Here is a 16,460-nt window from a genome sequence, read left to right on the forward strand (position 1 = left end):
ATCTAAGCTCTCTGAGCACCAAAAGACCAACCCGTGTTTAACTCACAGCCCTGCTTTTGGAGGAAGGGACAGCAGCGATGTGAGGACATAGGAGAAGCCAGCTTGATAAATCTAAACAGTACGGGATCCATCCTTATCCCGGAATCTGCAGCAAGAGCTTTTCTCTGTTCCCTGCATCACATGGCCATTTGATAAATCGTCTTTCCTAATAAATCTATCCCTCATTGTACACATACGGAATCCGTTGCTCTAAGTAGCCACTGAGGTGCTGTCAGGGTCATTAAATATCATTATCTGGGGCAGCTGTTCCCCAGCGTGCTGACGCAGGAATCAATCAGGCTAAAGCATGAGTTTCCCCTCCACTTCTCCAAACACTGCCTTTGTCCCTCTCCATCAAGCGATGGAAAAGAGAAGTAGTTCTGCCTTTATGCCAAGGTTTAGCAATCCTTATACTGGAAGGAGCCAGCTAAAGGGAAACCAATGGCAGATCAGGCAGGCGGCAGGTTGTCACAGAGACAGGATGAGGTCTGACTGATGTCTTCACCGGGAAAGAGGAGGCAGGGAGATTGGAAACAGGCCAGTGAGCTGAGCAGAGATTACTCTTTCAAAAAATACAAAACCAAACCAAAAAACAACTTCCTTTAATACCTCTTAATGAGATAACCTCTTTCTCTGAAGAACATGGGAGCTTTCAAACCTTCCATGTGCTCAGACAACAAAAAGGAAAAACAGACATTCAAGATTTTCACACCATCCGAGGTCAGGATTCCTTAACTCAAGCTGTTCAGCATCTGAGACCTGAGGGCTTTAAACCCAACCTCATTTTCCCGGGTGACAACTGCTTAACCCCATCTCAGATGTTCTCTGGAACAGAGGATCTCTATTTCTCCAAAGTGACTGCCAGCCACTTCCAAACAGGATCACAGCCGTTTGAACTCAGAGAAAAGGGACGATAGCCAACTGAAGTCAGGTCAAGCGTGTGTGTGTGGTGGGAAATAGTCTGAGAATCACCTTTTCTTCCTATTCCAGGTCAATAATAGGGATAAACAGAGCTAATTCTGTGCTTGAACGGTCTTGAACCCATGAACCAGGAGACTGTTAACCTGCAGAAACGCTGCTGGTGCTGTAACACCCTCTCTGTTAGCCCCGAGTATCAGTTACTCTGTCTAAGGTACACAAAACAAGACAAACCTCAACACAAGCCTCCCTAACACACACCCCCCCCCCCCCAGCCTTTAAGGGCATGTACACATACAAGTCAGATGCGAGGCAGCTGCATCCTTGGATGAGAGAGGCACTGCAAAAAAAAAGTAGCAATGTCTTATTTCCCTTAAGGGAACTATCTGTCTTCCCAGAACTTCTTGGCAGTAAGATTTTGGAGAGAACTCACGAGAGCAGGGCTTCCCAAGGACAACACATGTTGGTTTGGGGGTTTCCAATGCAGCACATCCTACGCTAAAGCAAGACCCAGGAAAAAAAAAATGCAAACAGATGATAAAACTAAGGGCGGAAAGTCTGACAGAAGTGCCTTTTGTTCTCAGATCAAAACAAAGATTGTTCAAAGTCTGTTGTACACATGCTGAAAGAATGAGAAACTTACTGCTGAACAGCAACTGGTGGGTATCACGGTTAGCCCCCCCACAGGAGACTCTTCCAAATCCCTTCTGCCTCTCACACAAACCAGATTAAAACTTCATCTGCCAGCTGATGTCTGATTGAGAACAATTTGTTTTGTTTTAATCAGAAATTTCATCATAGAACAAAAATCCTTTTCGTCAAATAGTTATCAGGCCTGGACAATCCTCCTCAAAGAGGTTGTTTTGACAATCACTTGCTTCGAACAAGGAAAAAAAAAAGAAACTAAATCAAAAAAAAAAAAAACAAATCCAAAACCCCACCATCTGTAGCATGACTCAGGTTCCATCTATGGTAAAGAGGTGGCCAAGACTCTGCCAAGACTCACCTATCCATCTCATGAGGGACGTCATGATTTGAAGATACTTGGTCTTCTGCACATTGAAGAAGGTGAAAGGACCCAGGAGGAGAGTGAATGCTGCCTGGAAGGACAACAAAAACACACATTAGGTTAAAAATCAGAAATTCTGTTAGTACAACAAATTTATCAGTAAAGCAAAGTTCACCTCCAGACACGTCTGTTTGTCATGGAGCTTTCTTTGTTGCTTAATTTTACAGCTAGGTTGGCTGAGACACAGGGGGTCAAACAACCTGCTTGGTATCAGAGAACATGCCTTGGGCAGAAGTAGAGCACAGGATCCTCTTGGCTCTCAGCCGCTTGCTATCACTGCTACAGCATGCCTTTACTGACACATTTCAGTAAAAGCTCTCAGCGCAGCCTTATGGAACATTAAATATTAAAACTGTGGCCTCTTCGTCCGGGTACACGCTCAGTTTAGGTCTGGATAGCAATAGCCATGACCCATCTGCTCGCATTAACGTTGATGGGGTAGCTTCGGGGTGTCCCAGGCTGAACAGCAATGGAGCCAGGTCTGCCCAGAACACTTTTTCCCCACATTAAATCGCTTGTTTTACAGCAGGAAGCTTATAGAGTAACAGTTAAGCTGTTGACTTGGAAGTGGAAAACCTGTGCAAAGTGAGGGGGGAAAAAAATAAAAAAATCAGAGAGATACTTGTAAGAATGAACTTCATTCAGTATGGAAATTAAAGACACTGTCAATGAGGAGAGATCTTTCTTCGCTGCCCTCTTCGTTGTATATCGAGAGACACTGAGCAGCACTCAGAGCCCTACCTAGCCCAGACAGAGAAAAGGAAAGGCTTTACTGCAGGAAGACAACAGACCTTGACCGAGGTGTGAATACGAACTGAGAGAAGCTAACTTGTGACAGGGAGACAAAGTGGGAGTTACAGAAGACAGCCCTGCCCACGATCCATGGGATGGCATGGACTAGCGACACACTAACAGGTCCAAAAGCTGTAAGCAAGCAGCATCTAGAAAGCCACGGCATACATGGTACAGATTTGCTGAGCATCCCAAAGGGATTTTTAAAGACAAATACTCAACATGAATATTTACACATTGCTCTTTTCCATGACTTCTTAAAGCAGTTCCAAAAAAAGGTGTCAACAGAAGGGAAGAACTGGGACTCAAAAGGGCAGGCTGCGAAGCCTCAAGGTCTCTGTCGACCCCAACAGAGTCAGTGACAGAAACAAATCCAAGCTATTTTAAGACTAGTACAACCCCAAGAAACCTTTTTTGAGACGGTTTCAGAATATCTGCAAGGCAAATTGGAAACGCCTCGCATCAAAAGTATTCTCAGCCGACCAAAGTAAACCCCGAAGGGGACCAGAGGAGAGAACCCTTGGTTTCACACGTCGCTCAGTCAAGACACATTCTGACCTGAGGCCATCACTTACACCAAGTCTTGTTTTTTCTACTTGCAAAAAAAAAAAGCGGGGGGGGGGGGGGACAGAAAGCATGCACAGCATTCAGATTTGTGGAGCAATTGAGGATCCTTGGAGGAAATGCTGAAATCACACAGAATACAACACCACAGCATAACTGGCAAGACTAAGAGCTAAACCAGCCTTAATAGTGAAGACGCTTTCAGTTTTAACACAGCAGCAAACCAGCCAGTTACAAGTCTCTCAATCTTCTCCCTCTTCTTCCTTTTTGAACTTAACTTCACTCTCCTTTCACCCTCTCCTGCCCTCTACAGACTGCCACTCCATCCTAGGATAGCTCACAAACCCCAAAGGACTAACTAAACTTTAGACTAGAGAGAGATATAGGTCAAGGACCCAGAGCAAACCAAGTTGACACCAACTCTCTTACTGGAAATTATTCTCAAGTCTGTGACTAATATCTTTCAACCTCCCCTTCCCAACACACGCACTGCTCAACGCAGCCTCCCTTCAAATCACGTTAACAGCTCATGTGTCAGAAAGAGCTGAAACAAAAAGAGACGGACGAAGGCCGGTGCTAATTACGGAATAGGTGTCTTCTGCAAATTACAATGCACGAGAACCAACTGGCAAAACAGCACCTCAAACCACGGCAAGGACTGACACAAGATCGCTGAGCACAAAGCGGCTGGGTCTGAAACCTAGATTTGTCTTAAACACTGAGGAAAGAGCTGTGTTAAGGTGGATTTGGGGCTTAGTTGTGAAGAGCATCAAAAGCATCATTAGGTGCAGGAAGAACCTGGGTCTCCTATGTGCTTCCCAACAACTGCTAATGAAGCATAAGGAATTCCTCTGGATGTTGCACTCCACTCTCTGCAGTTATTCTCCAGTGCTCAAGACATCTTAAACAACTAAATCCCTTGAGCGACTCTTTCAACTCTCCCTCTCTTCTATGGGCTTTACTGCTCAACTCATGGGGAGGAGGCACAAGTCGTCATGCCTGAACGGTCAGATTCCCCTCCCATCCTTTAAGATGATCAGCGTCTTCTGTTCTTAACAAGATCCTGGAGCTGGTCCAAAGGAACCAAGTGAGAGATGAATTCAAATGCAATAGAAATGCATTACCTTTTCCACTTGACGCCCATTAGCAAACCAAGGTGGATATCCACAGATCAATACAAACGATGCTAAGGCCTGGAATGAGATGAGGTTGCCCCGCTTTGCAGAGATCTGTGCCAACCACTTTTAGGAAGGGAAGCCATAGCGCACACTGGACTGCTTGAGAGGAGAAAGGCAGGGCAGCAGAGGGCATTAAACAGCCGGATTAACATCACTTCAAAGTGAAATTGTGCGCAGCTCCACAGGATTCAGCGCGGGTCAGGAAAGAGGGATCAGTTCCTCACCAATAACCAGGACGTGAAGGGCAAGGACTCGGTCCCTGGATTAGAGCTAATCTCATCATCAGCCTCAGACAAGTCCCAAGGCCAGGAAGCTTATTTAAAAAACACATCCCCAAAAGGATGAGAAGAGACCATGATGCTTAGAAGGAGGATGCCTACTTTCTCTGCCTCGCTGTGCCAGACAACTAAATGCTCTTCCGACCCATTAAGTTAATTAGTTCCATAACTTCTCCCTAAGGAAAAAGTAAGCCTAAATAAGCACCTCAGACATATACCCAAACTTTCCACCTGATGTTCTCCAAGCTCAAGTCTCCCCCAGAGGGATATAATTTACAAAGTGCTTCATTACACGTACTATTCAAACAATCCAAAACCTACACAGAAAACTGTACCAGTCAGCCCTGCCAGAAATCAAATATGCAGAGCTCCAGCACATCAAAAAGCTCTTCTAAGTTCTCCAGTTCACCTCTTGAGCTAGCTGAGATGATTTCTAGGAGTTTATCGTCCTCTTCCTAAGCTCCAGCAAATTAACCCAAGGCAGAATGAGCATAGTCTACTTTGATTAAAGATTTTTCTACTAGTGAAGTGGTTTCCTACTAGAAACAAGCCGGTGTCCGTGGCCGATTCACTGTTAAACTTAAGCAAGGTAAGGAAATCCTCCCTTTGGCTAAGACGGAGCATCAGATCTATCAAATGCTGTTTATATTCACAAAATATTCTAAAACTTTACTGTGTTTTTGCACAGACTGTTAAGAGTGGCTCCCTATTTCTCTCCAAGCTCCTCCTTTAAACAGGAGAGGCCAGACAAGTCACTAGGCTTGCTGCGGAGGGTACGTGGAACCCCCCCCGGCAAATAAATGCAACAGATGCAAAATTCCTTATTTTTCCTTCCTTTCTCATACTGAAAAAAAGCACAAAGATCCAGCACGTTAGTGACCGAAAACACAGTGTTTTTCTTGCTTTTACTGACATTTCCAGTCAGAAAATTAGAAGCCAGCAAGTGGAGAGGAAGGAACAGCAGCTTGTCACCCTGAATCCCACTCTGCCCTGCAGGCTAGGAGGAGCAGCGAGCAGCACGCCAGCTTGCTCAGCCCCGGGGAGGGTCTTCGAATCCATTCCTCCCACCAAGCCAAGCCGCAACAGTACCGGCACCAAGGTTTGGGAGCTTCTCTTAGCTGGCTGCTCAGCCAACACCACTTTCCCAGCCTCTGCACCCGTCAGCTCTTAGTATTTCAAAGTGAAGAGCAGGCGGGTCAACTCAAGTCTTCTTGCCACAGGGGAAACCAGCTGGGGCTTACCATTGCCTGGAATATATTTTTATATATATTTATATATTCCTAAATATATATTTTATTAAAGCTCTTATGTTAAAATTTGGTTACATAACTTTGTTTATTGGCTTATCTTAAAAAAGGAAAAGTAAGATCAAGCGTTAATAGGACATGTGGCTGGTTTTATCAGCTTAGTTTCAGCCAAGAGGCCCCCAAGAGAGCTCTCAACCACTAAGCGATGGCCAGCTAATACCAAGAGTCTTTCAGACCATACAAACACGCTTTAAGCCAGTCAGGGGGCTGTACTGACTAAACAGGTTCTTCATTGACCTGAAGGGTCCATATATCACTCTGAACCGGTACAGCTCAATAGCTTTCATCTGCTTCCTACACGTGGCTTTTACAGAAAAAGCCAATACGGCTCAGGAAGCACAATTAGCATCCCAAACATAGCTGATTCATGGATTAGATGCAGTAGTTACAGCGTTATGGCTAGTGCCTGCATACATTTGCAAGAGGACCATCTGAAAACCAGCTTCATTCGTAACTGTCATCAGAACTTGCTTGTTTTCATGCTCCACAAACTCATCTGTAAGAATTGCATCTGTCTTTGGTACTTGCTGAGTAGTGAATTAAAAACAGTAGCTCCTGTTTCTTGTTGATTCAGAGCCTGGAAACTTTTCAGAGAATTGAGTAGAAGCAGGGGATTGACCTGAGCAAAGTGAGACCATGAAGATTAACCTTGTTAAATGCAGCAAATACTCCAGAAGCAGAGCAAAAAAGAAAAGGAAGAGAGTTTGAGAGTTTTTGGACAAATGCATTTGTGTGGCACAGGGCTATCATACCACTGCAAAGTTAACAAGTCTCAGATATCAGGCCAAGGATCCCCAAGTTCTAATATGAAAATGGTAAAAAGATGTTGCAGTGCTCTCTCCTGAAATGTCTTCCTTTGGGATGAGGCCCCAGTTGCTCTTTCCTTTTCTTCTCTTCCTCCTCCCAGCCTTCCTCACCCTCATTCAGAACCAGAACTCACCCCAAACCAAATCCTTCCCTGGAGGCTCTTGCTTCCCCTTGATAGAAGAAGTGCCAACATCTCACACAAACTTCAATTCAGGGTAGCACCAACTCTGCCTCTGCAGAAATCGATGTTTAGGTTTCACAACTGCTGAGCAACAGTACCTCTTCCCCCCCAAGACAAAGTACAGCGAATAACCCGACTCTAACGGGGAGCAAGGTGACAAAACAAAATGGATCACTCTCCTTGGGAGACTTTGCCACCTTGGCTGGAAAGCTGAGAGTTGAGTGCTTTATACAGGACGATGGGTACGCAGCATTCCCACTGCAAAGCAAGATAACGACAGGACGACGCGAGCTCTCTTGAACGAGCGCTTCCCAGAGGAAGCTTTGTTTGACTCAGTGCTCAGACACAAGGAAAGTCTCCTTGAGCAGGGTAGGAAAAAGCAGACATTTCATACATGCTGTCAGGAGTGGCAATTCTGACACCCGTTCTGCTTCTGCAAGATGTCCCTGAGCTCAGAGCTATTTCACAACCCAGATGAGCACTAGAAGGGACAGACAAAACAATATAACAGAACCAGACTGCACAAGTATGGAGATCGAACAAGGTGTTAGGAGAGCCAGGGACTGGCTGATCTGTTCCCACCTCAGGTACTCTCCTCTAGAGTGTGTCTAAAGAGACATCTAGGAGAAAAAAACCCAAAACCAAAACTTGACTTACCAGCACTGACACAGATCAGAGGTTTTATCCCTGGTTGGAAGCTCGAACCAGACCTTTCATCTCCCGTAGAGTAGTTTCTTATGAATTGGTGTTCCTATTCACAACCTCAGGGAATTTTTAGGGCTGACTTTGGAGAGAAATATTAGATGCAAGGTGCTTTTCCCACTAGTCTAGACTAGTCCCGCTCCCGTTTGGGACTCCTACATAAAGCAAGCAGAGCTTCATAACATTTCAGAGCTACTTGCAGCGACACCAACACCTACCCACAGCCTCTGGTAGCTCCTCTGCACCCACTTCAAGTTGTGGCAACTGCTATACGACCCAGTGGGCTCCAGTTGCTCGTGCCAGGGCTTCAGTGCTTTTCAGCTCAAACACGCCAAGGGAAAAGGGTCTCGAGCGTGACGCGGTGCCCCCTCTGCCATCTCTCCTCCCCTTCGCTAGGGTGACAAGGCCACATTTCTCTCCTGCATGAGCTCATATCTCAAGCTAGAGAGCCAGATGGCACATCAGTGAGGGCGGCGATCCAAGCTTTCGTTGGTAAAGCTTTACCCCTTGCAGGGGACAGTACAAATATAAATACATGTAAGGAGTCTGATTGTTCAGGAAGGAGCTTTTTAGAGAGCTGGGAAAAAAAATAAAGCTGAAGATCCACAGCCTCTCAAGGCTGGAGGCAGGGCTGCGGCAGGGGCCATGCTGATAGGCAGCAAGTTATCAGCAGACGAGCAATTATGAAGCTCTTAAAGTTTGTTGAAAAGAGATAAACCAGCAACAGAACAAGGGTTGCTGAAAGAAGTTGAGAGGCAAGAGGGATTTTAACCTCCAGAGCCCCTGTAGAGTCAGCAAGTCACAACGGAGGGAGGATGCAACCACCAGACATCCCACAAGGAATATTTATAGATAAAGAAACAAGGGCAGTTACGCTTTGAGTACAGCAGGCATCTGCTGCCACAGCAGCTCCGGTAATTAACGTGCCGCTCTCGGGACACCTGGCAGAGGTTTACAGTCATAACTCACACGAAGCATCTTGCTGGCACTAAGGAGCCCTCACCCACCTTTCTCCCCAGTATCTTAAGGCAGGGAGGAGGTGCCCCCCAAGAACTAAGACCTCAGCTGCTGCCAGGCTGGTTTTTGCCAGCGAAGCAAGTGGCATTTCACCCACCCGCGCCCACGGTACCCATTAAGCTGGATGCTGCCGCTCACGGTTCCTGTGCCACAGCGCTCCCAGCACTTCTTCCCAATGGAAGACCTTCTGCAAGAGATGGAAAGAAGCACCTGGATCCCCCAAAGCCACTTAGCTTAGTGAATCCGAGTACGATCTAGGGATTTGCAAAGGTTCTAGTCCAGCACCAGCTGATGGCAGCTTGCTTTTGACTGCCCATCCAGCAAACAAGCTTACTGGTCCCAGCCGACGTCGTTGCAAGCTATGATCTCGCTGGGCATCCAACACACCAAGGACCAGCCGGCAACCGAGCAGCCTCTACGTGCAGCTCTGGGAGGTCAAGGCAGAAGCAGCACGTGGACGGCGAGGCAGTACCGGAAGGTGCCGCTCTCCTCTCCCCACCCAGAGCCAGGGCCGCAGTCTCTTTCTGGAGCTGACCCACCTCTGAGCACCAGGAACTTTCCACTTTGGAAAGAACACCCTGGAAAACCAGTTCTTCCTCCTCTTAAAGTCAAGAAATCCAGGCACAAAGTGTTTTCAGAAAGTCATTCGGTGCAAGGATTGCAGTCCCTGGCACACCTGGGGTGTGCAGGATCACAGCCAGCGGCAAGCTTGCACTCTCCGGGGTAAATACACTTCCATTATCATTTTTCACAACAAGAGAAAGATGGAGGCCAGCAATAACCCTGAGGTGACTGGCATCTAATTTTTCATCATTGGAGTATTTATGGCACAGCCATTTGCAGCATCTTATAATCACTTTACCGCCTCCTTGACCCCTGGCTCCCCCTTATTCTGCATCTCCTAATTGCATCTGAACAAGCAGGAGGGAAGCAGCAAAGTGGATAGATGCAGGAGAGCTGAATGGTTGGTTTGTGGTACTTGGAAGGACAGCAGAGGAGCTGCAGAGCCAGGTCTGGCTGTACCCCCCCACACCAGCTTGCTTTGACCTCCCACAAGCTATGAAACGGGAGCCTTCCTCCTTCCTGACACCGGGTAACCTTGAGGAGTCATCCCCCGCCTCCCCAATTTATTAGCATGGTACGAGAGATTAATGAGTTCCCTCCAACAAAGTGTGAAGGCATAATCATTATACACAGACACTGCCCAAAATTCCTGCATATTCATAGCATCTCCTGGCAGGGTATTGGCAACTATAATGATATTTATATTGACTACAGAAGCCCCTGGGTGAGACAGCATGATGCGAGGGAGACATGGACCAGCGTGACATGGATGCGCAGAGGGCCCTGCAAACATGTCAAGCCACAGACTGCCAGGGTTAGGAGGTACTTGGGTTCAGCAAGGACGACTGTTCCTGAAGGCCACTAACCCCTTGGCTGCCGCAACACAAACGGTGCCCCCACCACTAAGCCATTATTTTTCTTCTTTTCCCCCCTACAAACTTCCCAGTTGAGCGTCACACCGTTCTTCAGCTGCCTGGAGGATGCAGTTTCAGGGACAGCATTATCCCCTTCACTGTGTCAGGGAGGAGTTGCCTGAAGGGAAAGGAAATATCCCACGCTTTGCAGCAGCACAAAAGCAAGAGATAAAAACCTTGCTGCGGGGAGTCCGCTTGCTCCCAGCCTCCTTTTTTGCCTTCCCTGTACAGTGCACACCAAACTGGTGCAACAGGCTTCGGAGATCAGCTCTGCCCGAGAGCATTATACCGACTTCAACTTACAAGATAAATCCCAGCTGCATTATTTGTATTTATAGTCCTGCTTACAGAAGCATGAGCCACGTGTGGGATTTGCTGATGTAGTCCAAAAATCCACATTTTTGGACAAGAGCATCAGTGATCTCACCCAGACATAAAGTGCAATTTAGGAGGATGTTAAGAAGTTGCAGACTTATTTAGGAATATAAAGAGATACCAGTCTGTCCAGAGCTCTTTCCTCCATAGCCTCTGGTAATGTTCAGAGTGGCCTAACTGCACGCTTCTTCAGCCCTGGTGCTTTCTACCTGTTTATTAAGGAACTAATGGTAATTTCAGGAGAGGGGAGATCAAGACTGCTGCCTTACTCGATGAAAACACTGATGCGAATCAGGCAGGCAGCAAGGTCAGACCTCTGTTTAAAAACCAAAGTGGTGTTAAAGCATCGAACAACATACTAGAAAATATGCTGCTGAGAAAAAGGCTTGTATTGCATCTCCCAGGGGAGTGCTTAGCCGACTTAACAGGTCTTCTCCAGTTCTGGTTTCTAGGATGCTGTCACTACCACTGCACAAAATAACACTGCACAGGGGAAATGCATTTATCACTATTTTCTACAAAGTGTTCCAAAAATGAAAGATCTGTGAGTCTGCTGGAACAGTCTAGTCCAAGAAAGGAATTTTAAAAGGCCCTTTTTAAACCTTTACAACTTGTGTAGTGCATGAGCGATCACAACCAGGTATCGGTTCTGACACCTGCCCTGGTCAGCAGAGACCGGTCTCCAATATCGAGAGAGAACAGTGTCAGCTCTGGTGCCTTGCTGCCCAAGTGAGCTTACTCCAAAGGACAGCTTTATTTCAGCAAAGCAGTGGCGTGGCCTCTCAGCCTTACCTGGGTGGCTCCGCTGAGCGGCAGGGGCTGGGGTCTGAGCCCAATAAACAGCGTTGGCGAGTTCATAACCGCAGAAGTGCACAAAAGCAAACAAAGATATATCTAGAGCCACTTCTTTGCCCAATTTGTTTAGCTGACTTGCTTCCAAGGTTCATGCCCACCATCCATCATCACGTAAGTCAAATCAAGCACTAAAGTGTGCAGGACATTCTTCTGTGGGGAAGCCAAGTGCATTTGAGCTCACCAATGGCCTCTGCCTGCCGCACCAGCCACCTTCCTTCTCTTAAGGGCTGGTAGCACCTGCAGCACATCTGGCCAGGCATACAGCCAGCAGCACGGCGCCCTTCCCTTCCACACAGCCCTTGCCAGCCAGCTGGAGGTGGCGGGGGAAAGGACTGGCCCTTTGGAAAAGCTCAGTGTCCAAGTGACAGCGCAATCCAAGCTCCACTTAAGGAAAAAAAAACCCACTTCTCACTGTGAAGTGAACAGACAGCTCTGTGCAGAAAACACATTCCAGTCCCCTGCACTATTGATTTTCCTGTGAAAAGAGACAAGCTATTCCTTTAAACTCAGTTGCTTCAATCCATGGTCTTGCAGTTGCTTCACTATCGTACCAAAGGCTGACTCTCCTACCCAGCCCTCGCAGCAGGGAGGCTTGCCTTCTGGCTGATGTTTCTTTTACCCAAAGTGCAATCAGTTACAAGGAAAGCACGAAAAAAAAACCCCACATACCAGAAGCTGAACTCCAGCTCTTAGGTCACCAGTACAAGTTTATATTCCACTTTCACAACACCGCACTCCTCCTGCTTCTCTCTCCTCCTGCCAGGTCAGGAAAAACCTCTTATTCACAAGGCCAGTTATTATCTGAAGTTCCCTTTGCATTAGGAAACACGAGGGGTGTGGGAAACTCCGAAAGAGCTAGTTTATCTGTCACAGGCATATGACGAGTGAGCAATCGAAAGAATTTATTGACAAGGCCACAGAAGAAGAATGGACCAGGATGAAGGAGGCAGGATTTATGCCATATTAACAAGGCTGCGTGCCAATTTCAACCTTATTAGTTTCACAACAAAAAAGCTGAGAATTGCCTTCCCATCCCACGTCCAGACACCATTTATTTTAAACGAACTTGGCTCCTATCCTTCTTCAACCACTTGAGAGCAAAGCAGCAACTTAACTGACCTTACTTTTTGGAAGCTGACTAGATGAGAGGCATGAGAAGACTCCAATCAGCCCCTGAGACCGGGCTTTTAGCCAAGCAAAGCGGTATTTCAGAGGCACCTGTAACAAACAGTTAGGGCTATTGATATTTATGCTTAATGCAGTACTAATTCCTCTCCCGCCACAGCAATAGCTCACAACCCAGGTGCCTGTACATACAGAAATGGCATAATATTCTGGACCCTCAGGAGGCTTTTCCCTACTTTGAAGGCTTTCAGAACTGGATCTACGCACAGAAGTAGCAGCTGCCTTTTTTTGTGCATTTGTTTCTACTTCCATATCAGCATCATAATAAAACACATCAGAGCATTTGTGGTAGGGGAAATAACGCAATATCTTTGGCAAGATGGTCTTAACATTAATAACTTCTTATAGGATATGCAAGGTAACATGCTAATAGTGCCCCAGTCCTGCTGCATCCTTACTGTAAGCTGGGGTAACCTGGAACATAACAATGCTACAGTTTAAGCAATTTATTTAAACAAGACGATGGCTTCACACCAGCAGGGTAAACTTCCATCAGCTTTCCTTCCTTTCACCCTGGCTCACCCTGGGATCCCAGGGCAAGCAGCCCAAACCTTTTTGGTCGATGTGCTGTGAAATCAGCCCTCCCTGCTCCAGACACCTGCCACGGAAGCAGCTACCTTGCCCACCGCTGGCTCTCAAGGTCTCTAGACACTGAGACCTGTAAGAATAAATATCCAGGAGACAGCAGCTGTGACCCATTTGTTACCGGATGCTGCTGCAGGGCACAGCTGAAGAAGGCAGGGCAGAGGAAAAGCACTTGCTGCAAAGGGAACGAGCGGAGCAAACCCAGGTGTCCTTGGAAGAAGCACTCTGCTTGCAGCACTGCTCCAGCTCTGTTTCTCCAGCTCCCAGTTGGCAAGAGACAGCTTAGATCGAGCACGGGTGTCAAGCACTGCCATGAGGGCTCCCCTCATATCACTGCTGGGAGGTTAAAAAAATAAAACAGAACACCCACAAAGAAAGCCTGCAGAGGCCAGAAGGCAACCCTGAGCTGGAGACGTGGATGGAGAGGCTACAAGATATATAAAACTGCCCTAGTGCAGGCAAATGTATCTGGAAGGATCCTTTTTGACAACAAAAATCACGGGTACCTTTACGCAGGAGCAGGGGGTGCGCACACACACAGGGCACAGCCGAGGAGGGAAGCGGAGCACGTACGCTAGCGGCACAAAGCACGGCGCTCCAGCCTGTAGCCACAGAGGGCCAGGAAGGCAGCACCGCGCCGAGGCAGACGGGATCTACATCAACACTTATCAGTTCAGCCTTTGCGTTTGCCGATTAAGTTCTGCTGGCACTGAGCAATGGTACGTGTCCTCAGACTACCTCCTCACCCCCCTGCACAGCCTCCCGCGGCTGCAGCCCGGCCCCGCTCTGGTCGCTGGGTATTCTGATCAGAGCGTCAGGCTGGGGTGACATTGTCCCCTCCTGAAGAGGGACGGTAAGCGCCTGCAAGCCCGCTCATTTTATTCAGTGCACAAGCACGTTTCCAACTGGGATAATCTCCATTAAACCATCTGCGCTCCCATCCTCGCTCGGCCCGCACCCGCTGGGCTGCCTGCGATACTGCAGCATCTGTGAACCGGCACAAGCGGATGCTGCGGCCCTTTCCCAATCAGCTAAAAAACCAACAGAGACTCAGACAGAACAGATGCAGCTGGTGGCTTTGACGCGCTACCGAGCCAGGCTACCAGGAGTACCTGTGCCAGTGCCTCTTCTGAAAGGCGTACATCTCCCTCCGAGAACTGAAGCCGTTTCCTTTCCATCGTGGGAAGACACCATGCCCCAAATTGCCAAAAAAGGAGGGCCGAGAAGAGGGTAGAGGTTTTAGCTGCAACGGCTGCCCTGGTGCAGAAGACAAGCGCCGTTTGCCAGGTCATGAACGCATTTTGGATCAGATGCTCTGAATGGCTGCTGATCCCCAGGATTTAATCTCTTATTTATCTCAGTATCTGCTTTCTAGAAACAGGGACTATCATGTCACATTCCTACATCACTGCAACGGAACGACAAGAAAGTGTTATGACGAGAGAGCTGAAACTTAAATCCACTGCCCCTTCCCCGCAGGCTACACAGAAGACGTCCAGCTGACCTTACGGAAAGGATGAGCGACTGCATTGAACTGTGAATTCAGCACGGAGAGAACTCAACCCTGTCCTTAGCACTGCCATCGAGACAGCCAAGGGACTCAGGAGTCACTTCAGCTGTCGAGGACATGACAGCGTGGTGACGGATCTGAAGCGAAGATAGAAAGCCATCGATCTGCTTCAACTGTAATCAGTGCTTGCCTTCAACAAGGTCGCCGGGGCATCTCACACGTGCCTTTCTCCCAGCAGATCTGCCCTGCGTGGTCTTGCCCCCACAGGCGTGGAACAGCACGGCAAGGCTCACCTTTTAAACCTCCCAGGACTCCTACGGTCCCAAAGAGGAGGCAAATATTAGCAGCAGGTGATGGGACAGGAGCAAAAGTCTATTTCGGTATTTCCTGCAGTCGCCTTCACTTATTTGTTTTGCAAGCCTTTATTTTCCAAGGCAATTTACAAACAAGAAGCAAGATAACCATTTGTTCAGACAAAGGTTAATAGGGGCCTGGCGGTCTCTGAAGAGTCTGCAGTCACACATAGGTGTGAAATCTTGGAGTAGCAATAAAGATGCTGCACAGACAAGCAAGTCTCAAGAGAACAATTTAATCTGTCTAAATATTCTCATTATGTACATAGTTTTCAGCATCCATTCACAGTGATCAGAGCAGAAACAGCTTCCAGAGGCCTTTTTGGACAATAAACCGTGAAATAGGATTTTTACATCAGACATTATTCCCCTCTCCACCCCTAGCTTGAAGAGTCAATGTTTGAAATGTTTTTTTGTTGAAAAGACATAGCATTGAGAGAGAAAGAGTCGACAGGAGGAAGGCAGCACAGACCTTTGGCAGACTGGTGGTACTTGGCACAAGAGAGCTCCCATTGGCACCATTTTCCCAGAAAACCTCAAATAGATTATTTCTCCTGGTAGTCCAAAAAAGGCTTTCTGTGGGGTCATGCACAGAGTAAGAAATACAACACTACATCGAGACCTGCTTCATTGGAACAGGCAAGAAGTTCCAGTTACATCCACCCATCTTGCTCCTAAAAGTCACTTAAACCTAAATACAGCACTAAGAGGAGGTGAGAAAGCTGGAGGTGGGCACCTAGGACAAAAGGGCTGATCCAAAAACTCAGCTGCTTTCTTTTGGGATTGCAGTGTCCATCTGTCCCCTTGCCTGCAAAAAGAGACCTTGTTTGTCCACTGAAACGTGGAACCTGAATTAATTCAACAAGAAAGAACTACAAAAAGAAAAAGCCAAGAAAACAGAGCAAGGTCTCTATGGGTATGATCCCTGGGACCAAGAGAATAGCTGTGCTCTCGATGCATCTCACCCCTCCTCACTTTCATGTTGCCTTTTCCCCTTCAGATAGGCAGGTTTCAGCTTTTCTTGCGTGTTCAAGACTCCACTTCTATACACAAGAAGCTTGGACAAAATCTGTAGAGATATTTACAGTGTTCTGCTAATAAATTTTTTGCTTGAAGTCAAGCAAATTCCTACTCCTGCCCTCCCATCCCCAGGTTTCTCTCAGAAAGTTTAGGAGCTCTAACTACTGGTCACTAGCTGTCCACACTGCAAACAGGATGGCGGGGGAAAAATATTAACCAGCACAGTCACTTCAGAGGCAGCCCAAAC

The 16,460-nt window shown here is 47.3% G+C and overlaps 1 protein-coding gene across 2 annotated transcripts in view; it reads right to left on the reverse strand.

Annotated features, from left to right (window-relative positions):
- Positions 1–16,460, reverse strand: part of TMEM104 (transmembrane protein 104) — a 45,453-nt gene that overhangs the window by 14,631 nt on the left and 14,362 nt on the right. For both annotated transcript variants that reach the window (XM_082326928.1, XM_082326927.1), the window contains exon 9: positions 1,964–2,057. In XM_082326928.1, coding sequence (XP_082183054.1) covers positions 1,964–2,057 — 94 coding nt within the window. The remainder of the gene's footprint in view (positions 1–1,963; positions 2,058–16,460) is intronic.

The sequence above is a fragment of the Platalea leucorodia genome, assembly GCF_965183815.1.
Source record: "Platalea leucorodia genome assembly, chromosome: 14".
NCBI lineage: Eukaryota > Metazoa > Chordata > Aves > Pelecaniformes > Threskiornithidae > Platalea > Platalea leucorodia.